General features: G+C 40.0%; 1 protein-coding gene across 3 annotated transcripts in view; it reads right to left on the reverse strand.

Annotated features, from left to right (window-relative positions):
* Gpr156 (G protein-coupled receptor 156) overlaps positions 1-24,970 on the reverse strand; it is a 98,585-nt gene that overhangs the window by 21,310 nt on the left and 52,305 nt on the right. For all 3 annotated transcript variants that reach the window (XM_058583473.1, XM_058583474.1, XM_046457953.2), the window contains 2 exons: positions 1,362-1,491; positions 993-1,103 (listed from right to left, as the gene is read on the reverse strand). In XM_058583473.1, the coding sequence (XP_058439456.1) occupies positions 993-1,103; positions 1,362-1,491 (241 nt within the window). The remainder of the gene's footprint in view (positions 1-992; positions 1,104-1,361; positions 1,492-24,970) is intronic.

Raw genomic sequence — 24,970 nt, forward strand, 5'->3', positions numbered from 1 at the left:
TACTGAAAACTGATCCATAAAGAACAAATAAGTAAATTGGAATTCATCAAAATTAGCAATGTCTTCTGTTTGAATGACAAATAAAATAAAGGGCACAAAGTATGAGAAAAATCTTTGCAAATCATAATTTTTCTTGCCTCAAAAAAAAAAAAAAAACAACCCACAAAAAAACAAAACCTATTTTTGAAAAAGGAGTCAGTGTTCTGGAGGGATAGACGCATTTTCTGTCCTTTTGGGCAATCTTCTTCATCTGTGTGGTTACTCACAGCTGAGCTTTTGATAAATATTCATCATGATTTGATAATGTTTGAAAAAAAAATCTCATTCCAGAGAAGTAGACTCCAGCTGAATTTTATATTAGGTCTGGAAAGAGCCTCTAGCCAAAGAGGCTGATGGTCAGGCTTTGAGGTCTGGTGCTTAGGGGAAAATTGCGGAAATTTGGTTAGGTTGATGCTGGACACCAGGGACACGTAGGTGATCTACTTTAACATAGTTCTGGGGTTGCTTCTATCGGCTGCATGGGTATCGTCTTGCTTGCTCACAGCTCTAGTCACATCTTTCTCAGTACAAAGAACTGCCTTCTTCATTGAAAAGAACTAGGATCCAGGGAGAGCAATAGTTCTGCTCATTTGCTATAGCTTCTCTCTAATCATATTTTCCCTCCACTTCTAACTCACACCTGTGCCAAGAAATAGTCTCTCTGGGCATCTTGTTCTCCCTCACACCTGTGCCTGGAATCTCCATAGGGCCTGGAATGGGTGTGCATGAAGCAGAGCCTGTGTTTAAAGATCTATCTCCCAATAGTATTAGCTCACAGCCTTCCAGACCTGGGGCTTTTTGAGACCACCTGACTCAAAGGTTTTAAGTGAGGAACAAGAACTTCAAATCATCCTAAGAGGGGCGAGGTCCACGGACCCACACGTTTCTCTAGCTTTTAATCCACGTGGAGCTGCTGCCTGCAATCCAGTGTTGTGTATTTGCTGTCAACTCACCACTCTCTTGTCTGGGACTCTCTGGGTAAACACCTTGTAGAGTCGCCAGCTCTTCCCCAGAACAGGGCCAAACACAAGGGAGGTCCCAATGCACAGCAGAGACAGTCTTATCTATAGGTGGAAGGGGACAGAAGCAAGAGTCAGGACAGGAATCTTCATCGGTCTCCATGCATTCTGATCTACAAAGCTTCAGGTCCATAGAGGGCATCAAATAGAAGATGGACCTAAGTGGCTGAGTGTGACAGGGATCACCTGTGAAAGTGCCCATGCCAGGGATATGAGGAACCGCTACTCTCGGGAGCAGCTGATGGAAAAATTTATCCAAGCTTTAGCATTGTATTCAAAACAAAATTTCAAAATGTCACCTACCTGAATGAGAGTTTCCATTGAGCTCCCTGCAAAAACATCTTGAATCCCAAAGAGGTAAGCACTGCTGTAAGTCAGACAACTGCCCAGTAAGGTCACAATGTTCAGATTGGGACTGGACATCTTCACAATCCTAGATGGAATTAGGAAGAAAGATGCTTTAAACTATGATTCTTTGCACTGGGGTCAAAGATCTCCAAGATCCAAGCTTCCTCTCCAGCATAATCTTCAATGCAGCCCCAGAGTGAAGGCTCCTGCTGGGAAGAAACCACTTCACTGCCCTGTGAAAACTTATGGCCTATTCAAATTTATTTTCAAAAAGAACTAAATTCTGGCACTTCTTGCAAAGAAGGCTGACTACCTACACTCAGGAGGCAGCAGGCAGGAGTTAGGATGGTATCCATGAAGTTTAGGGTTGCTAAGGGATTGCTGTATACAGCTGAGTGAATAAATTACTAGCAGGTAGATACCCAGAGAGACAGTTTGGAGCTTTTAGAAATGAGCTATAAGGTAAATTTCTCTCTGAAAAGAGGTTTGGAATTTTTTGCATACACTCTGTACTTTAATTGACATGTAAATTTTTCTTTTTCTACCTGAGGAAGAAAGAAGAAGCAGGGATGAAAAAGGCAGGAAATTAGGGCAGGATCTTTTCTCCAAGTAGTTTTAAATGAGGGTATAGAGCAGTTAGATGATTAGAGTGAGATGTGGAAAATCAGGGTCTCAGTCTCTGAGCACCAGCAGAGATTCAGGCTGGGAAACCAGGCTTCCTGAATAGTGACTGAAAACAAATACAATTAACAAGTAACAAGAAGGAATGTAATTTTTTAAAGCATTTTAGTCTAAATAGTGTATTCTATATAAATGCAATATTACAACTAAGAATCATTTGATAATCACTGGATATATATACATATATATGTATGTGTGTATGTGTGTGTGTGTGTATATATATATATATATATATATATATATATATATATATATATAATTTTTTATGTGTGGTACTGGGGATTGAACCCAGGACTTTGCACATGCTAGGCAGGTACTAAGCTATATCCCCAGCTCTTTATATTTTGTTTTGAGATAGTATCTTGCTAAATTACCATGGCTTCCCTTAAACTTGTGATCCTTCTGTCTCAGCCTCTTGATTAGCAGGAATTGTAGGCATGTGCCACCACACCCCACTTTATACTTGTATTTTATATAATAACTGGGGAGGAAGGCATTCTTCTCTGTCTCCAAGTTACCTGATTGAATGGCTTAAAGGCCAGGACAAGGTTAAACTATCCACTTAAGGTAGCCTATTTTATATTCTGTTTTATAATTATTTACATATTTTAATTGTACAAATTAATGGGGTTGACAGTGACATTTCTATATATGAAAACAGCATGCCTTAATCATATCTAACCTCCCTATTACCCTCCTTTGTCCCCCACCCCCTTCCTCTTTTCCTTCCTTAATAGACTTTCTTCTACTTTCAGGTTTTTGTTTTGTTTTGTTTTTTAAGTTTCCACATATGAGAGAAAACAGGTGACACTTGTCTTTTTGTGTCTGGCTTAGTTTTTTTTGTTTTTTTTTTTAACATGATGATTCCCCAGTTCCATCCAGCAATCAAATAATGACATAATTTCATTCTTCTTTATCAATGAATAATTTTCTACTACACACACACACACACACACACACACACCATATTTACTTTATTCATTCATGCACTGATGGGAACCTAAGCTGATTTCATAATTTGGCTACTGCGAATAGTGCTTCAGCAATAAACGTGGGCATGCAGGTATCACTATAGTATGCTGACTTCATTTCCTTTGGGGGTACACCCAGGAGTGGGAAAGCTGGATCATATGGTAGTGTGCTATTGTTAGTTTTCTTCTTCTTCTTCTTCCTTCTTCCTTCTTCCTCCTCCTCCTCCTCCTTCTTCTTCTTCCTTTTCCTTTTCTTTTCTTTCTCTCTCTTTCTTTCTTTCTCTCTCTCTTTCTTTCTCTCTCTCTTTCTTTCTTTTTCCTTTTTTTTTTTTGAGAAACTCCATACTGTTTTCTACAGTGGCTATACTAATTTACATTCCCTTTACATTCCCACCAATAGTGTGTAAGGATTCCCTTTTTTTTCCCCCACATCCTCACCAACATTTGTTAATTTTTTTCCATAACAGCCATTCAGTGCGACCTATTTTGATGACAGTATTTAGGAGGCATTCAACAAGCAGTCTGGCATGTTGCATTTGCCAGTGTCATAATCACCATGTGCCACATGGCTGGCATCTTAATATATCCCCATACACCAGAACACTGTACCATCACCCTGAAATTCAGCCTGGTCACCACAGGCCAATATACATTTGAGCTTAACTTTGTCTTATAGTTAAAAAAAATGTTGATTTTTTTCTCTCTCTAAAAATGAGAACAACTTTCATGTGTTCCCTTGTAAAATAGGGTAATAATAATTATAATACTTTCTGTCTGAGAGTTTTGAGGCACTATTACAAAGTGCTTGGCACAGAGCTTGGCACACAGTAGGCATGTCACCAACATTAGGGACCAGTATTATAATCTCACCATTGTCCATGTTTCAGTAACCTAGGAATCATCTTTTTCTTCTTCTGTTATCACCTTTGCTCAATCACCAAGTTCTCTTCTTTCTTATGTCACTCTTTCTTCTCATCTCCATTCCTGTTATCACATTTATCCAAGACACAGTCATGTGAGAGACAGGAGATAAAGTCAGGTGTGACAGGTGGGGATGATGGCTCTAGGCCTCTGTTTCCTCTTCCATGAAATGAAGATAACATCATCTTTCATACCCCCCAGGTCATTATGGAGCCCAAAAGAAGTATGAGCCAAAACTTAATTCTAAGGTGATATAAAAATATTAAGTTTTAGATTTTTGGTGTAACTTTTCACTTTCTGCAGCAGCATTTTTTTTCCTGTTATAGCACATCCTGTACCTTACTTTCAGACTTATTTTCCTAAAATACCACCTTTATCACTTAGCAAGAATGACATGTAATTGGGGATTAGCTCAATGGTACAGCATTCTCCTAGTATGGATGAGGCCCTGGGTTTGACCCCTAATACTGCGCCCCCACAAACTGTGATATCTAAAAGAATTTTTTTTTCTTTCTTCTGTCATTTACCTTAAGTTTCCTCTATCCAAATTTAAGACCTAGCCTATCCTACCTAGACACATTCTCAGGTCTGCCTCCTCTGCCTCCATGTTTTCTAATTGTGGACTTACTGTAGAGTGATCTTCCCTAGTTTCTTTGTCTCTCTAAGACGGAAGGGGGAAGATGTGGTAAATGTTAGCTACATAAATAGGAATGATGCTAACCAGCACTTTCACAAAGCATTCTTTAAGAAAAGTACTACTTTAGAAAGACTGACGTTGCCACTGACTTAGAGCAGAGGTCACTGATGCCATGGGGTTGGCCACTTGGAAGCCTGAACAGTGATTTTAACCAGTGGGGAATTTGTGCAAGACCAATAATCAAGACCATGTCCCCCTGTCCCCTGTACCCCCTAGTTGCTCAAATGCTCCTGCACATAAGCCATGGATATCTGATGGTGACTTCCTTACCAAGCACCTGCCTGGATCTCACAGCCACACATCTGTTGTGTCTAGATCACTAATAGATAGGTTTCTCACTTTATTCTTCTCTGCCTCCAGTTTATCTGAATACCATAATCCTGTCTCCTTTGAGAGATTCAGTCCTGCATGGAATCTTGATTTAGAATTCTTCCCTTTTCTGATCTAGTTAAGAGGAACTCCTTAGTTTTGATGAAATAGATATTACATAGTATTCATATCTCAGACACTGGTGCAAATTCATTGTTCAAATGTCATGGTATAGACTTACATATATATTCTTTCATACTTTTTTTCTCAGGAAATTTTACTAAAAACTTGCCTCAGAAAAGGAAAAAGTGAATAGAAGATGATTTTCCTATTTTGTTTGGCCTAGTGAACACCTGTGAAGCTACTTAAAGGTGAATCATCTCTAATTTAGCAGGATAATTATGTCTGGGGAATGACTTTGCTATACTGATAGGAATTCAATCATCAATGTCATTTATATTTTTCTATTGAACTATTCAGCCTACATAACTGAATAGTTTAATTCAGTCACAAACACACAATTTCCACAAAGTCATAAGATGTAAATAGTATATACTTAATTATAAATAGTGCCATCTACATTACTGTGTACCATTGATGAAGAGTTAAAAGCCTGAACTGGGTGACTGGCAGTCTGAAAAAAGGTGGTGGTATTAAAAAAAAAGATGTTATAGCTATCTCATTATCTTTTTCTTTTCATTCATTGTCTCAAGTGTAAGGCAAGAGCTTTCTTGATTTTTCTACTCTTAAGTAAGATTTCAGTATATGTAGAGAAATACTTAATAGATGTCTATAGAAAAATATCTATGTCTGCAGAACTTTTATAATCCTGAAGTATCATTTCAATAATCTTTAATGAATTCTGATGCTTAATTGGGATCCACCAGCTCATGGTATGATGTTTAAAAAAATCTTTATCAAATATTGGTTTCAGAATTTGAAGACATTATATAGGGAGTTATTGGGTTTAGAAACATGGCCTAAGATTGGGGCAGAAGGTAGTTCTTAACATGCTGTGACTATTAGAAAATTTTCCTAAGATGTCATAGGCTGTGCTTTCTAAAATGCTACATGAATTGATGTAAGTGGTGTCACTGAGCTTTAACATATCCAAAACCAAATATGAATGTCTTTCCAAAAGGCTTTTTAGTGAAATAATTAAGATTTAAATTATAATTCTTTTTCAACCCCCTGTTTTTGATCTGTGCTACAATGGGATGCTAAATTCATCTCATATAGAACTCCAAACACTCTTATCATATCTGATGTGTTATCTGATGTGATCCCGAAAATCTGATCTTTTTGCTGTTGTGCCTATTTCTAATGTCTGATTAATTGTGATACTAATTCAGATTCTTTGCACCTCAAACTAATATTACTGTGACCTCTAGCCATTTATATTTAAACTCTGTATCATAAGAGCTGGCCTGCTCCCTTCTCTCCTGCCTGGGCTACCATCTTAGGACCCATCCCAGGAGATTTTATTAACCTTTCAACCTTTAGATTTGTAAATTCTCTATTATAATGACTTCACTTTATTCCACTCCTGACACCCACCCGTGGGTGTTATAGCCTGCATCTTATGATCATTGGAAATGATTTCACTTAAGGAATTTTAAACATCAGTAAGCTGCTCTTTGACTACAATCTGTCTAAAATTTGACTCCTAGTCTTCTCTCTCAACCTGCTTCTCCCACATTCTTACCCAGTCCAGATAACAGGAGTTCCATTTTTCCATTTGCTTGGACCAAAAACCTTGGAGTCATCCTTGACTCTTGCTCATTTCCCACATCCAATCTGTCATGAAATCTTGTTGGCTCCATTTTCAAAATACACCCGGCACCTAACCGCTTCTCACCACCTCTGCTGCCACCACCTGATCAAAGTCTTACTTGCAATAGCCTCCTAACTGGTCTCCTTGCTTCTAACCTGAAACTTCTCCAAAGGCTATTTTCAGCATGCACAGCAACTTGAGTGACACACTGAAGGTAAATTGGATCATATCACTTCTCTGCACAAAACTCGAAATGGCTTTTGATTTCCAAGAGGAAAAGATAGTCTCTATCAGGGTCTCCAAAGCTTACTCAGTTGGTTCCCATTATCTCTCTAATTTTCTTTTTTATTTTAATTTTAAATTTTTTTTTTTTAGTTTTAGGTGGACACAATATCTTTATTTTATTTTTATGTGGTGCTGAGGGTGGAACCCAATGCTTCACACATGCCAGGCAAGCGCGCTACCACTTGAGCCACATCCCAAGCCCCTCTCTCTAATTTTCAAAATCTTCCCTGTGCCTATTCCCTTCCAGCCACAGAGCCCTCCCTCCTTGCTGCTTCTTGAAAACAGCAGGTACTCACACACTTCAAGGCTTTGAGTGGTATTCCCTTGCCTGGATATTTCCATCCATATATTTGCCTGGTTCATCTCCTTTCTGTCTTCATATCTTGTTCAAATATTACCTTCTCAACCAGAGCTATAATGGTATCACCATTTAAAAGTATATCCTTCCCCCAGAATTTAAATCATTTTAATCCTTCTTTATTCCCTTCTTCCCATGCTATCACAGTACTTATTACCTTTTAATACAGTACCTAATGCATTTAATTGTTGTTTCTCCCAAACCTAGAGTCCCAATTAGAATTGCTCATGATGAACTCCCAGCATTAGACCCAGATATTCAAAGCACTCACTAAACACTTGATGAATGAATGAATGAAAGTCTCCTATCCTCTAGCCCTCTCATATGCTTCCTCTTTTTTTTTTTTTTTTTTGGTACTGTGCATTGAACTCAGGAGCACTCGACCACTGAGTCTCATCCTTAGTCCTATTTTTTTTTTAAATTTTCTTTAGAGACAGGAGGATCTCACTGAGTTGCTTAGCATGTTGCTTTTGCTGAGGCTGGCTTTGAACTCTCCATCTTCCTGTCTCAGCCTTCCAAGAGGCTGGGATTATAGGCTACACCATAGCATCTGGTTTATATGCTTACTCTTAATACCCCTTCCTCACTGACAGCCAGCCTACAGACCTCCATTTCCTTGGTTCTTTTACTTCCTCCAAATCTGTCTCTTCCTTTATCTACCCAGTTTTAAATCTCTAGTTGGTCACCTGGACTCTTCTTTCAACAATATCCTAACAAGCTCTTTTGCTATGTGTTAAGGCTTAGATATGTGATGTCCTCTAAAAAGTTCATGTGGCAATATCCAGAGGTAAAATGATTCAATTATGAGAGCTGTATCCTCATCAGTGGTTAATTCATTTGACGGATTAATAATTTGAATGGATCAATAGATGATAACTGTAGGCAGGTGGAGCGTAACAGGAAGAACAAGGTCACTGGGGGGTGTGGCCTTGGGGATTTTATTTTGTCTCTGACTCTTCTTTTTTTCTCCTACTTCTTCCTGGCTTCCAAGAACCCAGCAGCTTTTGATGTTCTGCTTCATCTCAGGCCTAGAGCAATGGAATTGGCTGACCATGGACTAAACCTCTGAAACCAAGAGTCCAAACTAAACTTTTCCTCCTCGAAATTGTTCTTGTTAGGTATTTTGGTCAAAGTGATGGAAAGCTAACACATTGCATCTACCCAATAAAACTCAGATAAGAATTACGACCCATTAACTGATTTTACATCAAGGCAGCTGAGGCTGCTGGAGAAAAATTGTACAACTTTGCAGATTACTGTCACCAAAATCAGTCACCTCCAACATCAATCATCCAAGTTTACTGTCCCACCTATCTTTTTACTTGTTCTCTGAATATTCCTCTACATTTGCTTTATGAGTGACTTACCTTATTGGAGTCAAAGAAATAAGAGCACTATCTGTATGGATGATGTCCTCAAGTCTAGGTTTGGGGCCATTCCCCATGTTCTTATAATCCACTGGTGTACATATGCATTAATAAATTGTCATGCTAATAATAATACCACCATTCTGTTTCCATTCTCAAAAGTCAGTCTGTTTCCAATTCATCTATATCTCAGTCCCTAGCACAGTCTTTGGAAAATGCTGTTTCTATAACTTTGTAGTATGAATGTATAAATTTATTAATGGATGTGGAAGGCCCATCTTTTCTTCCTTCCTAATCATATTTTTGTCCTTTTTTGCTGATCTCACTGTTTTTGCTAATTTTCTTTTTAGATGAAGGATAGGAAATAGGCAGGTGAGTCCAGTGGCTCTAAAGTGCCAGAAATCTCTGAGAGTCATGGTCTGGCTCATGCCTGTGTGTTAAGACAAGAGGGACACATGTTGGATGACAACAGCAGTTCCAAGGAGATACCTGTGGTCTCAGAATGGCTGAGAACTAGCTGGCATTACTGAATACAAAAAGGCCAGAAATATTTTTGAGACTCTGATTGCTGTAGACTTCCACGAACATTGAGTTTTAGAAAACTGATATACCACTTAGAAAACGGATACACCCCAAATTCTCACTGGAAAAACTTGTTGTCTGGGTGAACCCTTCTTTGGCTTCCCTTGGGGCTAAAAGGAGTCTAAAAATGAAAGAGAGAAAGGATCCTAGAAGGATGTTTGTGAAGCTTTTAGCTCTCCCAGTCTCTGATTCCAGGAAAGGGCAGTATCTGAGGGAGTATTTATCCATGAAGGCACGTGCACATATATGTTCTCCTGTTTCCAATGAGATCAGTCTGCTTCCAAGATCCATTTCTATTGGCCAGATTCTTCCTGGAGAATTCTCCTAGGAAATGCTTTTTATAATGTCTTTTACATCATGTGCCACGGGCTATGCAGGCCCAGAGATATGACAAGAGCCTTTGCTGAGCTGCTGATAGATGAGACCTCATCTTCATGACCACACAGATTTCCAACTCTTTGCTGACATCAGAAGTTAATAATAAGCACCTCTCTCCCAAGTGTCTGAAAAACCTGCTGATTCTGGAATGATTTGATGCTTGTAGCTAGGCTAAGAAGCATGACTTCTTTTTATGTACTTGAAGCTAGCAAATGATGATTTGATATGAGCTAAAATAGTCAGCACTGCCTCTAGGTGGGCCTGGCTTCTCTAAATTATGCTTACATAGTTTTGTTTTACATTGAGAGAGCAAGCTTCCTAACCAGCAGTCTGTCAGTTCAGGTGGACAGATACCAAAGCTGGAGAGAAGGTCCCTTCGGGTTCTTCCCTTCTCAAGATATTCCAGAGAGCCAAGTTCTTCCCCTTATTGCTGATTTATTAATAAGCCAGTCATGCTGCATTTCTGCCTTTCTTCCTTAACTAGGACAATAGGTTGGCCTGGTTAGCAGAGATGCGGTAAACAGTCAACCAGTCAACAAATCATCCAAATAAAATATATAAGTGCAAAAGAAAACTTGCTAAATATTTTGCCCAAATTTCCCCTTTAATTACTTCAGTGTGCCCATGGTTTACTATTTACTATCTTGTTGATGATCATCATCTGTCAAGCATTAATTCGAAAAATCCTAAATATCAACTTGTCAAGATAGTAAGAGCTGGAGCCAGACATGGTGGTGCACACCTGTAATCCCAGAGGCTTGGGAAGCTGAGTCAGGAGAATCACAAGTTCAAAACCAAAACCTCAGCAGCTTAGCAAGACCCTAAGCAACTTAGTGAGACCTGTCTCAAAATAATATATAGAAAAAGAGTTGGGGATGTGGCTCAATTCCTAGTACAAAAAAATTTTAAAAAGGGATTAAGAGCTGGAGATAGGAGGGAAAAGGAAATGTAACTCTGCCCTCAGCTCATTAAGATACCACTCCTGGGGGTGGGGATGGGAGGATTAGATGAACTCTAGATGGGGCAAAGGGGAGGGAGAGGAAGAGAGGGGACATGGGGGTAGGAAAGATGGAATGAGATAGTCATTATTACCCTAAGTACATGTATGAAGACATGAATGGTGTGACTCTATTTTGTGTACAACCAGAGATATGAAAAATTGTGCTCTATATGTGTAATATGAATTGCAATGCATTCTGCTGTCACATATAACAAATTAAAATTTAAAAAAATTTAGATACACTTTATAAAATAAAGTTCCTTTCCACTCTTTGTTAAAAAAGAAAAGCTACCACCTCCTTGGTTTCTAGCCTTTTCACTGCAAAGACAATTTTTTTTTCATTTTTCTTTTCCTCTTTTAAAATAAAATAAAATTTCAATGTAATATGAATGTTATTTCTTCAATATCCATTGGGTCACTTAATAAGATCTATGTATTTGAATATATGGATATTAATACATGAACATACATATAAATTTACAGTGCACATATTTCAGAGTTCAGAGCTCTCTTGGACTATCAACAGTGCTAAGGAGCAAAACAAAAATACATTCTTCAACTCTTTTAAAAGCTGAAATGTGGAAATTTAGAAACAAGACCAAATACCCATTATCTCATTATAACGACTCAAGTTGAGGGGCAGTAGAGAAAAAGCATATTGATAAGTTCATGATATAAGCTGGTGAGAAGAAAGAAATAAAAGCCCCGAAGTGTACCCTTGGAATGGAAGCTTGTATGAACTTACTGAGAAATACTATGGCCACATGCCACATTGATTTTTTAAAAATTCATTTCCAAATGCATTTTTCCACATGTAACTGTGAAATATTTCAAATCCCAGGGGAGAAAACAATAGAAACACAAATTTTCCTCTTTTCTTTGAAAACCTTAGACCCTAGAGTTACAATCCAGGCATGTGCTGTGATTTATGAGGCAGTGATTTCAACTTTCACCCCTTTGCTGTGGGAAAAGGCCTTGAGCAAGTCCTAGCAGGCAACTGGCAGCACTTCCCAAAAGGCACACCAGATGCCCTGATTTTAAGTAGGGCATAAAGCACCAGCACAACTGGCCACAGGAAACACCCAATCACAGGAGTCTGCTTCCGGACCAGAGTGTCATTAGCTCCCAAGTGACTCACAAGTCAATCTCTTCGAGGCAGGAGGGAAGATTCACCTGCCATATGGGGAAACTTCCTCTCCCTCTCCTCCTCTTTCTCCTCCTCAACTTTGCATCAGAGAACATTGGGCCTTGGGGGATCTTGAAACCTGAGAGGAATCCTGAAGCAGAAAGCTGTTGGAGTGCTTCCCCACTGGCCACAAGCCATGAATTCATAATTCTGTGACTGGGTCTGACACAGCTCTGTCCCCATCAGCACCTTCTGTATGACTCTGAACCTAGATGAAGCTTACCGAGTATTTGTTAAAATGCATAAACTATTAGAATTTGAGGGGTCTTCCAGGTTCAAGGCTCAGAAGAGATAAAAGGAAGTGTGCTGCTAGGCAGGACCTGCCTTCTCCTCACCATTCCACCCCCACCAGGTGTGTAGGGCAGAATTGGAGACCCGGAGGTCTGAGGCTCACAACTTGAAAACCAGTGATCTGCCCCGTCTCCCTCATTGTAAGATGAAGGGACTTGCATGTGGTTTTAGAGCCAGTCAGGGACCACACTGGGACAGCTGATCCAAATGTCCTGACTGGTTCCTCCAGGGTTTTTTTTTTTTTTTTTTTTTTTTTTTTTATTTTATTTTTTTTTTTTTTTAATTTTTTATTGTGGGTTGTTCAAAACATTACAAATTTCTTGACATATCATATTCCACACTTTGATTCTAGTGGGTTATGAACTCCCACCTTCACCCCATACACAGATTGCAGATTCACATCAGTTACACATCCATTGATTTACAAATTGCCATACTAGTGTCTGTTGTGCTCCGCTGCCTTTCCCATCATCCACCCTCCCCCCTCCCCACCTCTCCCCTCCCCTCCCCTCCTCTCTCTCTACCCCCTCCACTGTATAACCCTGAGGGTCTCCTTCCATTACCGTGCAATTTACCTTCTCTCTCCCTTTCCCTCCCACCTCTCATCCCTGTTAAATGTTAATCTTCTTCTCCTGTTCTTCGTCCCTACTCTGTTCTTAGTTACTTTCCTTATATCAAAGAAGACATTTGGCATTTGTTTTTTAGGGATTGGCTAGCTTCACTTAGCATAATCTGCTCTAATGCCATCCATTTCCCTGTAAATTCTATGATTTTGTCATTTTTTAATGCAGAGTAATACTCCATTGTGTATAAATGCCACATTTTTTTTATCCATTCGTCTATTGAAGGGCATCTAGGTTGGTTCCACAGTCTTGCTATTGTGAACTGTGCTGCTATGAACATCGATGTAGCAGTGTCCCTGTAGCATGCTCTTTTTAGGTCTTTAGGGAATAGACCAAGAAGGGGAATAGCTGGGTCAAATGGTGGCTCCATTCCCAGCTTTCCAAGAACTCTCCATACTGCTTTCCAAATTGGCTGCACCAATCTGCAGTCCCACCAGCAATGTACAAGTGTACCCTTTTCCCCACATCCTCGCCAGCACTTGTTGTTGTTTGACTTCCTAATGGCTGCCAATCTTACTGGAGTGAGATGGTATCTTAGGGTGGTTTTGATTTGCATTTCTCTGACAGCTAGAGATGTTGAGCATTTTTTCATGTACTTGTTGATTGACTGTATGTCCTCCTCTGTGAAGTGTCTGTTCAGGTCCTTGGCCCATTTGTTGATTGGGTTGTTTGTTCTCTTATTGTCTAATTTTTTGAGTTCTTTGTATACTCTGGATATTAGGGCTCTATCTGAAGTGTGAGGAGTAAAGATTTGTTCCCAGGATGTAGGCTCCCTATTTACCTCTCTTATTGTTTCTTTTGCTGAGAAAAAACTTCTTAGTTTGAGTAAGTCCCATTTGTTGATTCTAGTTATTAACTTTTGTGCTATGGGTGTCCTATTGAGGAATTTGGAGCCCGACCCCACTGACTGTAGATCGTAGCCAACTTTTTCTTCTATCAGACGGCGCGTCTCTGATTTGATATCAAGTTCCTTGATCCATTTTGAATTCACTTTTGTGCATGGCGAGAGAAAGGGATTCAGTTTCATTTTGTTGCATATGGATTTCCAGTTTTCCCAGCACCATTTGTTGAAGATGCTATCCTTCCTCCATTGCATGCTTTTAGCCCCTTTATCAAATATAAGATAGTTGTAGTTTTGTGGATTGGTTTCTGTGTCCTCTATTCTGTACCATTGGTCCACACGCCTGTTTTGGTACCAGTACCATGCTGTTTTTGTTACTATTGCTCTGTAGTATAGTTTGAAGTCTGGTATCGCTATACCGCCTGATTCACACTTCATGCTTAGCATTGTTTTTGCTATTCTGGGTCTTTTATTTTTCCATATGAATTTCATGATTGCTTTCTCTATTTCTACAAGAAATGCCATTGGGATTTTGATTGGCATTGCATTAAACCTATAGAGAACTTTTGGTAATATCGCCATTTTGATGATGTTAGTTCTGCCTATCCATGAACAGGGTATATTTTTCCATCTTCTAAGATCTTCTTCTATTTCTCTCTTTAGGGTTCTGTAGTTTTCATTGTATAAGTCTTTCACCTCTTTTGTTAGGTTGATTCCCAAGTATTTTATTTTTTTTGAAGATATTTTGAATGGAGTGGTTGTCCTCATTTCCATTTCAGAGGATTTGTCGCTGATATACAGGAATGCCTTTGATTTATGCGTGTTGATTTTAAATCCTGCCACTTTGCTGAATTCATTTATTAGCTCTAATAGTTTCTTTGTAGAGCCTTTTGGGTCTGCTAGATATAGAATCATATCATCTGCAAATAGTGATAATTTAATTTCTTCTTTTCCTATTTTTATGCCTTTAATTTCTTTCGTCTGTCTAATTGCTCTGGCCAGTGTTTCGAGAACTATGTTGAAGAGAAGTGGAGAGAGAGGGCATCCCTGTCTTGTTCCAGATTTTAGAGGGAATGCCTTCAGTTTTTCTCCATTCAGAATAATGCTAGCCTGAGGCTTAGCATAGATTGCTTTTACAATATTGAGGTATGTTCCTGTTATCCCTAGTTTTTCTAGAGTTTTGAACATAAAGGGATGCTGTACTTTGTCAAATGCTTTTTCCGCATCTATCGAGATGATCATATGGTTCTTATTTTTAAGTCTATTGATGTGGTGAATAACATTTATTGATTTCCGTATATTGAACCAGCCTTGCATCCCAGGGATGAATCCTACTTGATCATGGTGTACAATTTTTTTTATATGTTTTTGTATCCGATTCGCCAGAATTTTATTGAGGATTTTTGCATCTAGGTTCATTAGAGATATTGGTCTGTAGTTTTCTTTCTTTGAAGTGTCTTTGTCTGGTTTAGGTATCAGGGTGATGTTGGCCTCATAGAATGAATTTGGAAGTTCTCCCTCCTTTTCTATTTCCTGAAGTAGCTTGAAAAGTATTGGTATTAGTTCTTCTTTAAAGGTTTTGTAAAATTCTGCTGTATACCCATCGGGACCTGGGCTTTTCTTAGTTGGTAGTCTTTTGATGGTTTCTTCTATCTCCTCAATTGATATTGGTCTGTTTAGGTTTTCTATATCCTCCTGACTCAATCTGGGCAGATCATATGACTTAAGAAATTTATCTATGCCTTCACTATCTTCTAATTTATTGGAGTATAAGGATTCAAAATAGTTTTTGATTATCTTCTGTATTTCTGAAGTGTCTGTTGTGATATTGCCTTTTTCATCCCGTATGCTAGTAATTTGAGTTCTCTCTCTTCTTCTCTTCACTAGCATCGCTAAGGGTCTGTCGATTTTGTTTATTTTTTCAAAGAACCAACTTTTAGTTTTGTCAATTTTTTCAATTGTTTCTTTTGTTTCGATTTCATTAATTTCAGCTCTGATTTTAATTATTTCTTGCCTTCTACTTCTTTTGCTGTTGTTTTGCTCTTCTTTTTCAAGGATTTTGAGATGAAGTATGAGATCATTTATTTGTTGGTTTTTTCTTTTTTTAAGGAATGAACTCCAAGCAATGAATTTTCCTCTTAGAACTGCTTTTAATGTGTCCCATAGATTCCGATATGTTGTGTCTGTGTTTTCATTTATCTCTAAGAATTTTTTAATTTCCTCCTTGATGTCTTCTATAACCCATTGATCATTCAGTAACCTATTGTTCATTCTCCAATTGATGTATGCTTTTTCCTTCCTTCTTTTATCGTTGATTTTCAGTTTCATTCCATTATGATCAGATAAGATGCATGGTAATATCTCTACTCCTTTATATTGTCTAAGAGTTGCCCTGTGACATAATATATGATCTATTTTTGAGAAGGATCCATGTGCTGCTGAGAAAAAAGTGTAACTGCTTGATGTTGGGTGGTATACTCTATATATGTCAATTAGGTCTAGGTTATTAATAGTGTTATTGAGTTCTATAGTTTCCTTATTCAACTTTTGTTTGGAAGATCTGTCCAGTGGCGAGAGAGGTGTGTTGAAGTCTCCCATGATTATGGTGTGGTGGTCTATTAGACTCTTGAACTTGAGAAGAGTTTGTTTGACGAACATAGCTGCACCATTGTTTGGGGCATAAATATTTATGATTGTTATGTCTTGTTGGTGTATGGTTCCCTTAAGCAGTATGTAGTGTCCCTCTTTATCTCTTTTGATTAACTTTGGCTTGAAATCTATTTTATTTGATATGAGTATGGACACGCCTGCTTGTTTCCGAAGTCCATATGAGTGATATGATTTTTCCCAACCTTTCACCTTCAGCCTATGTATGTCTTTTCCTATCAAATGCGTCTCCTGTAGGCAGCATATTGTTGGGTCTTGTTTTGTGATCCATTCTACTAGCCTGTGTCTCTTAATTGGTGAGTTTAAGCCATTAACATTTAGGGTTATTATTGAGATATGGGTTGTTCTTCCAGCCATATTTGTTTATTTCTGTTACTAAACATTGTTTGTTTTCCTCTTTGATTGTTTCCCCCCCCCCTTTACTGTCCTACCTCCCACTGTTGGTTTTCATTGTTATTTTCCATTTCCTCTTCCTGTAATACTTTGGCTAGGATGTTTTGAAGAGATGGTTTTCTAGCTGCGAATTCTTTAAACTTTTGTTTATCGTGGAAGGTTTTAATTTCATTCTCCATCCTGAAGCTTAATTTCGCTGGATACACAATTCTTGGTTGGAACCCATTATCTTTCAGTGTTTGAAATATGTTATTCCAGGATCTTCTAGCTTTCAGAGTCTGTGTTGAAAGATCAGCTGTTATCCTGATTGGCTTGCCCCTAAATGTAATCTGCTTCCTTTCTCTTGTAGCTTTTAAAATTCTCTCCTTATTCTGTATGTTGGGCATCTTCATTATAATGTGTCTAGGTGTGGATCTCTTATGATTTTGCACATTCGGCGTCCTGTAGGCTTCTAGGATTTGGGATTCTGTCTCATTCTTCAAGTCTGGGAAGTTTTCTTGTATTATTTCATGGAATAGACTGCTCATTCCTTTGGTTTGGAGCTCTGTACCTTCCTGTATCCCAATGACTCTTAAGTTTGGTCTCTTAATGTTATCCCATATTTCTTGGATGTTCTGCTCATGGTTTCTTAACAGTCTTGCTGAGCTGTCTATGTTCTTTTCCAGTTGAAATACTTTGTCTTCATTGTCTGATGTTCTATCTTCTAAGTGTTCTACTCTGTTGGTAGTATTCTCCATTGAGTTTTTAAGTTGGTTTATTGCTTCCTGCATTTCTAGGATTTCTGATTGTTTGTTTTTTATAACCTCTATCTCCCTGTATAGTTGATCCTTTGCTTCCTGGATTTGTTTGCGTAATTCGTTGTCGAAGTGATCTTTCATTGTCTGATTTTGCTGTTTAATGTCTTCCTTGATACTCCAGATCATCTGAAGCATGTATATCCTGAATTCTTTATCTGACATTCCATCTGCTGCAGCTGTTACCTCTTCTAAAGTTGCGTTGACCTGCATTGCTTGTGGTCCTTTCTTTCCTTGTCTTTTCATACTGCTTGCGTATCTTTCCTGCAGGTGCGGGCGGCGGCTCTGCTCTCTCCTTATTCCAATTGGGGTGTCGTGGCTACCACGCCGGCAGGTCACTGGGCCTGTTCTGGGAGCTGGTGGCGGCTCTGTTCTGCCCCTACTCCAATTGGGGTGACGTGTCTGTCGTACCAGCAGGCCACTGGGCCTGTCCTGCCGGTCGGTCGCAGATCTGCCCACCTTTCGGGCACGAGTGGAGGCTCTGCTTTGCCCCTACTCCAATTGGGGTGTCGTGACTACCCCGCCTGCAGGATGCTGGGTCTGTTCCTGGCAAGGGAGGCGACTCTGCTCTGTCACTACTCCAATTAGGGTGGTATTTGTACCCCGCCGGCAGGCTCCTGGGCCTGATCCGCAGGTCTGTTGTAGGTCTGCCTACCTTGAAGGCGCGGGCGGCGGATCTGCCCTGCCCCTCCTACCACGCCTGCGGACCCCTGGGCCTGATCTGCAGGTTGATCACTGGTCTGCTCACCCTGCGGGCACGGGTGGCGGTTCCGCTCCACCCCCACTCCAATTGGGGTCACGTGACCACCACACCGGCAGGGCCTGATCCGGGCGTGGGATAAGGATCTGCTCTGCCCCTACTCGAGTTGGGGTGACGTGTGTACCACACTGGCAGGCCACTGGGCCTGACCCGCCAGGCTGTCACAGGTCTGTTTACCTTCCAAGCGCGAAGGGCGGCTCTGCCCTGCCCCTCCTACCACGCCCATGTACTACTGGGTCGTGGGTCTGCCCACCTGGCGGGTGTGGGTGGCGGCTCCGCTCCGCCCCCTCTCCAATTGGGGTCACGCGGTCACCACGCTGGCGAGCCGCTGGGCCTGCTCCGGGGGCTGGCGGCGGCCCGGCTCCTTCCCTCTGGCTCGAGGACAAATTGAGGAGACTCGGGTGACTGAGCCTCACCCCCCTTACCAGGAGACCAACTGCTTATGTCACCGCTGGTATTGATGAAGATCTCTCCTCCACCGCTTTCTGCTGACATCAGATCTCTGCCATGTTGGTATCCTATGCGAATGGCAGCATTTCGTTCCCCTTGCCAGGCAACCCAAGCAATGGGTGAGTCCTGACCTGCCCTCAGCAGGACCCGGACCGAGACACAGTTTCCTCGGGCTCCCAGCCCCGGTCCAGGGAAGTTCCGGGAGCCGGAACTCGGCCGCTCCGTGCTCGGTGTAAGCTCCTATAAGTGTAGGCTCCAAGAAGCAGCCCCCGCGGGCTCAGTTCCGGGAGCTGGAATTCGGCTTCTTGGTGTGTCGTGTTTGCTCTGATATTAGCAGGGTCCAAGAAGCAGCCTCCGCGGGCTCCGCAGCCCTGAGCCAGGGCGGTTCCGGGACGGTTCCGGGAGCCGGAACTCGGCCGCTCTGTGCTCGGTGTAAGCTCCTATAAGTGTAAGCTCCAAGAAGCAGTCCCCGCGGGCTCAGTTCCGGGAGCTGGAATTCGGCTTCTTGGTGTTTCGTGTTTGCTCTGATATTAGCAGGGTCCAAGAAGCAGCCTCCGCAGGCTCCGCAGCCCGGAGCCAGGGCGGTTCCAGGACGGCTCCGGGAGCCGGGACTCGGCCGCCCCGCGCTCCGTGTTCACTCCGATAAGATCAGATTTTAAGAAGCCCCCAGGCGCTGAACCCTAGCAATCTGTCTGCAAGCCGCAGGCGAATTGCAGCCTGAAATTACCTGTTCTATGGCTGAATGAGCTGCGGTCAGTCAAAAACAGGTGTGGTGACGTCAGTTTACCAACATGGTGGCTGCTGGCCTCCTCTGTGGTCTGACCGGTGTGGAGAACCGAGATGGACCGCTTCCTTCCCCGTCTCGAACCCAGAATTCAGCCCTGAGTGCGGTGCTTGCGCGTCTGGCAGAAACTGCAGCGCTGTAACCCTGCGTCTCTATCCCAGCGCGCCTTGCAGACTCCAGCCGCGGGGCGATTCGCTGAATAAGCAGTTTTACCCTCCGTGCGACAAACCTCTCGCGTTTGAGTCCCCGTAGCCGATCCTCATGCGATGGAAATCCTTCCTCCAGGTTCCGGCGCACCCCACTATTGCTGGAAATTCCCAACAAGATATCCTTCAGCCGTCCTGACTTGTCACACTCCCACACAGTGAAGCAGCACACGGGGGTAATGCACTCCCCTCGCCGCCATCTTCAAAAACTCGCCCTCCAGGGTTCTTTTGCTTCCTCCTGGTAACTCCAGCCGCCTGGCATCCCTGTTCTCATACTAATGATTAACGAAGCTCTGCCAGGGGCCTTCCTGACCCAGATTTCTAACATGCTGTAGTAGTGTTAATAGGCCAAGGGTTTTCACCTGCCTCCTCAACTGAGGCTCCACAAAGGCCCCCATTCAGCTGTTGGTGTCACCAAGAGGACATAGAGGGAGAGTCCTGGGTGACCTGGGTTCACAGAGCCTCTGTAGTTTCTATGAGGTTTTTGTCTGCCTCTTCAGATTCTGTCCGCTAGCTTGGATCTTGGGCCTTGGCAGACTTTCCATTTTGCCTACTGGATTCACACACTGGCTAGAACTTCAGACTGAATTCTTACTGCAATTTCGGGTTCTTGGTTTCTGTATTTGTCTGGTGTCTCTCAATGTTGTCCCCAGCAGTGACAGGAGTTGTATATTTATTATATGCTAGAATCGATGTAAAAGGAACAACTAATAGATAATGTGTGTGTGTGTGCATGTGTGTGTGTGTGTGCACGCAAGCGCGTCTTTCATGGATTAATTCTGAGGTAGCCTGGTGTAGTGGAAATCAGACTGACTAAATTTACTAGCTGTGCATATTCAGTGATTTGCCTAACTACTCTGAGGTAGACTCTTCATCTGAAAATGGGGAAAATAGTATTTCTCCTGTGTGCTATCAAGGTTAGGAGATAATATATTTAAAGTGCAAAGCATAGAAAAGATACGTAATAGAAAGTAGCAACTATTAATCTTAAATTGTGTTTACACATATAGGAACTAAGATCTGATTTTATGAGTTTGAAGTGCTAAAGTGTCCTGAGGCACCTTTGAATGATCAGAAATTACACTATAGTCAAAATCATCTGAGCATGTCATTTCTATTTCTACAAATAGAGGTAGAATAATATTAAAAAGAGTAGGCAACGTAATCTATTTAATGTATACTAGGTAGTTGCTAAATGCTCGCTCTACATAGGCTAATGCAACCTTCAAAGCATTCTGAGATAAAAAGCATCATACTTCTGTTTTTAAATATGGCAAAGGGTTAACAACGTTCAATAAAGTGATCAATCCACGTGCCTTGTAAGTGAGGAGATGGGATTTGAGATGGGATTTTATTCCATAGCTGAGTTCTTTCTTATGCCACTTAACCTTCACTGTTCACACACACGTAACTGGTCGTGAACACTGTTAAGGAAGAACCCTCATCCCCTTGTCTCTGTTTTCCTAACCAGGTTCACTGAAGAAACACTTCCTTCCTCTGTGACCATGTGTGAAGCTTCTGGAGAAGTCTCACACATCTCCATATACAGCCCAGCATTTGCTTCCCTGAAAGCAAGGAGTGGCCAGTGGGACAGCCCTGGGCTATTCTCTTCCAAATGGTCTTTAGGGAAAGAATCTCCACATCTCTTTTTTTTTTTTTTTTTGTTCCTCCAACAGGCAGTGGGCTCTCTCTCACTTCTTGGACTCTGTTTCAGCATTACATAAAGCAGTAGTTTCTCATTTAACTTTCACCAGAAATCCCTGTGCTTTCTTTTTAATCAAAAATCTTTTCATTTTGAAATTATTTAGGACACAAGAAGTTGCAAAAGCAGTACAGAGAGTTCATATGTACCCTTTACCCAGCTTTCCCCAGGAACATCTTACACAATCAGCATATGTAACCAAAACCAGGAAACTGACACTGGTGCAATATTCTTATCTGAACTATAGTCCCTATTTGAATTTCACTGGATTTACATGGTGTGTGTGTGTGCACGCACACACACACGTGCACATGTGTAGTTCTATGTGTAGATTAATGTAACAATCATCAGGTCAGGATACTGAACTGTTCCATCACACACACACACAAAACCCTCATGTTACTCCTTATAGTCACACCCTTTCTTCTACCCTAATTCTGACAACCATTTACTTGTTCTCTCATAACTACAAATTGGTCTTTTGAGAATGTTATGTAAATGGCATGCAATGTGTAAAACTTTGAGATTGGCTTATTTTACTTAACATAACACCCCTGAGATCTATCCAAGTTGCTGCAGGTATCAAGATGTTCCATTTTTATTGCTAGGTAGTCTTCCATTTAAAAAAATTTTTTTAGTTGTTAATGGACCATTTACTTTATTTTATGTATATGCAGTGCTGAGAATCAAACCCAGTGCCTCACATATGCTAGGCAAGCACTCTACCACTGAGCCACAACCCCAGCCCGGTAGTCTTCCATTTTAGGATGCCCCACAATTTTATATCCATTCACCTGTTGAAGGTCATTGGAGTTGCTCCCAGTTTTTCCCCCTAGCTTTACATTTATAATTGGCAAATAACTATTATATATTTACCGTGTACAATATGCTACTTCAATAAATGCATATATTTTGAGAAATTGAATCAAGTTAAATTAACATATCTATCACCTCACAAATTTTTTTGTTCTGAGCACATGAAAGATATACTTTTATAGCAATCTTAAAGCATAAAATACCTTATTATTAACTACACTCACCATGCTATACAATTGCTATCCGGAATCTAATCATCCTAGCTGAAACTTTATAACCTCTGCCCTGACCAGCATCTCTCCATTTCCAATCTTCACTTCAACCTTAGTTCTTGACAACCATAATTCTACTATCTGCTTCTGAGTTTCAATTTTTAAAGTTCCACATATAAGACAATGCAACATTTGCTTTTATTGTGTCTTGCTTATCTCACTCAGTATAATGTCCTCTATATTTATCCATTTTGTCCCAAATGATAGGAAGCTCTTTTTAAAGGCTAAATAATATTCCTTTGTACCCAGATGCCACTTTTCTTTATGCAGACACTGATTCCGTATCTTAACTATTATGAATAATGCTACAATGAAGATATCTCTCCCACATACTGATTTCATTTCCTTAGACTATATAACCAGAAGTGGGATTGCTGGATCATATGTAGTTCTCTTTTTATTTTTCTGAGGAAACTCCATATTATTTTCCCTGATGTACTTACTTACATTTCCACCAACATTGTACAATCTCCACATCCTCACCAACGCTTATTTTGCATCTTTTTGATAAAACTATTCTAACGGTTCTATCTCATTGTGGTTTAAATTCACATTTCCTTAATGATTAGTGATGTACTCACTAGCCATTTTGTTGTTGTTGTTTTCTTTAAAGGAATGTCTATTTGTGTCCCCTGTCCATTTTTAGAATTGACTTATTTGTTTTCGTGCTATTGAGTTGAGTTCTTTATATGTTTTAGATATTTACCAAATATTTTCTCTCAGACATTACCTCTAAGAAAACTCTGCTTATTGTTTTCTTTGCTGTTTAGTTTGTTATTTAGATTCTGTTTTTATGTAATCTCATCTGTCCATTTTTTGCTTTTGTTGTGCTTTTGGGGTCATATCCAAAAAAAGAAATCATTGCCCAGACCAATGTCATGGAACTTCCCTGTTTCTTCTAGAAGTTTCATAGTGTCTTATATTTAAGTCTTTTATATATATATATATATATATATATATATATATATATATATATATATATATATATCCTAAGTTTTAAGTGGACACAATATCTTTATTTTACATTTATGTGGTGCTGAGGATCGAACCCAGTGCCTCGTGCATGCTAGGCGAGCATTCTACCACTGAGCCAGAACCCCAGCCCATGTCTTTAATATATTTTGAGTTGATTTTTATATGGTATGAGATAAGGATCTTATTTTATTCTTCTGCATGTGAACATTCAGTTTTCCCAACACCATTTACTAAATACAATGTTCTTTCTTTTTTTCTGTATTCTTGGCACCTTTGTTGAAAAATCAATTGATTATAAACAAATAGACCCTTTGTCTGTCTGACTAGTTTATATCTCGTTTTTTGTTGTTGTTGTTGTTGTTTTTGTACTGGGGATTGAACTCAGGGGCACTCGACCACTGAGCCACATCCCCAGCCCTATTTTGTATTTTATTAGAGATAGGGTCTCACTGAGTTGCTTAGGGCCTTGCTAAGGCTGGCCTTGAACTTGCAATCCTCCTGTCTCAGCTTTCTGAGCAACTGGGATTACAGGCCTACTCCACAGCACCCAGCTATGTCTGTTTTTATGTCCGTATTATGCTGTTTTGATTATTAGAGCTTTGTGGTAGATTTTGCAGTCAGGTAGTGTGATACTAATAGCTTGATTCTTTTTTTTATCAAGGTTGCTTTGGCTATTTTAGGGCTTTTTTGTGTTTCATAGCAATTTTTAGATTTTTTTTTATTTATACAAAAAGTAACACCATGCGCTGGGGTGGTGGCTCAGCAGTAGAGTGCTCGCATAACGTGTGTGAGGCCCTGGGTTTGATCCTCAGTACCACATAAAAATGAATAAATAAAATATATATATATATATATATATATACTATTGAAATATATATATATATATATATATATTTCAATAGTGTTACTTTAATATATATATTAAAGTAACACTATTGAAATATTAGTAGGGATTACAATGAATTTATATATTGCTTTGGGTAACATGGGTACTTAAACAATATTTATCTTCCAGTCCATGAACATGGGATATCTTTCCATTTATTTGTGTCTTCTTCAATTTATTTTATCAGAAAGATATCTTTTTTTGGTTAAATTTATTTATTATTTATTTATTTGTTTATGGTACCAGGGATTGAACTCAGGGGCACTTAACCACTGTGCTACAATCTCAACCCTTTCAATTCATATATGTTTAAGACAGGGTCTCACTAAAGTTACTTAAGGCCTCACTTAAATGCTGAGGCTGACCTGAACTTGTGATCCTCATGCCTCAGCCTTCTGAATCACTGGAATTACAGGCATTCACCACTACCCCTGACTCCATTTATTTTTTGATGCTATTGTAAATGGGATTTTTAATTTTTTCAGATAGAACACTGTTGGTATTTCCAATTTAAAATATATGTATACAACACACACACATATATATTTGAGTTGTAGTGGGCACAATATTTTTATTTTTATTTATTTATTTATTT

This window comes from Marmota monax, unplaced genomic scaffold (genome assembly GCF_021218885.2).
Source record: "Marmota monax isolate L192 unplaced genomic scaffold, Marmota_monax_Labrador192_F-V1.1 WCK01_AAM20220418_F8-fsc00052, whole genome shotgun sequence".
NCBI lineage: Eukaryota > Metazoa > Chordata > Mammalia > Rodentia > Sciuridae > Marmota > Marmota monax.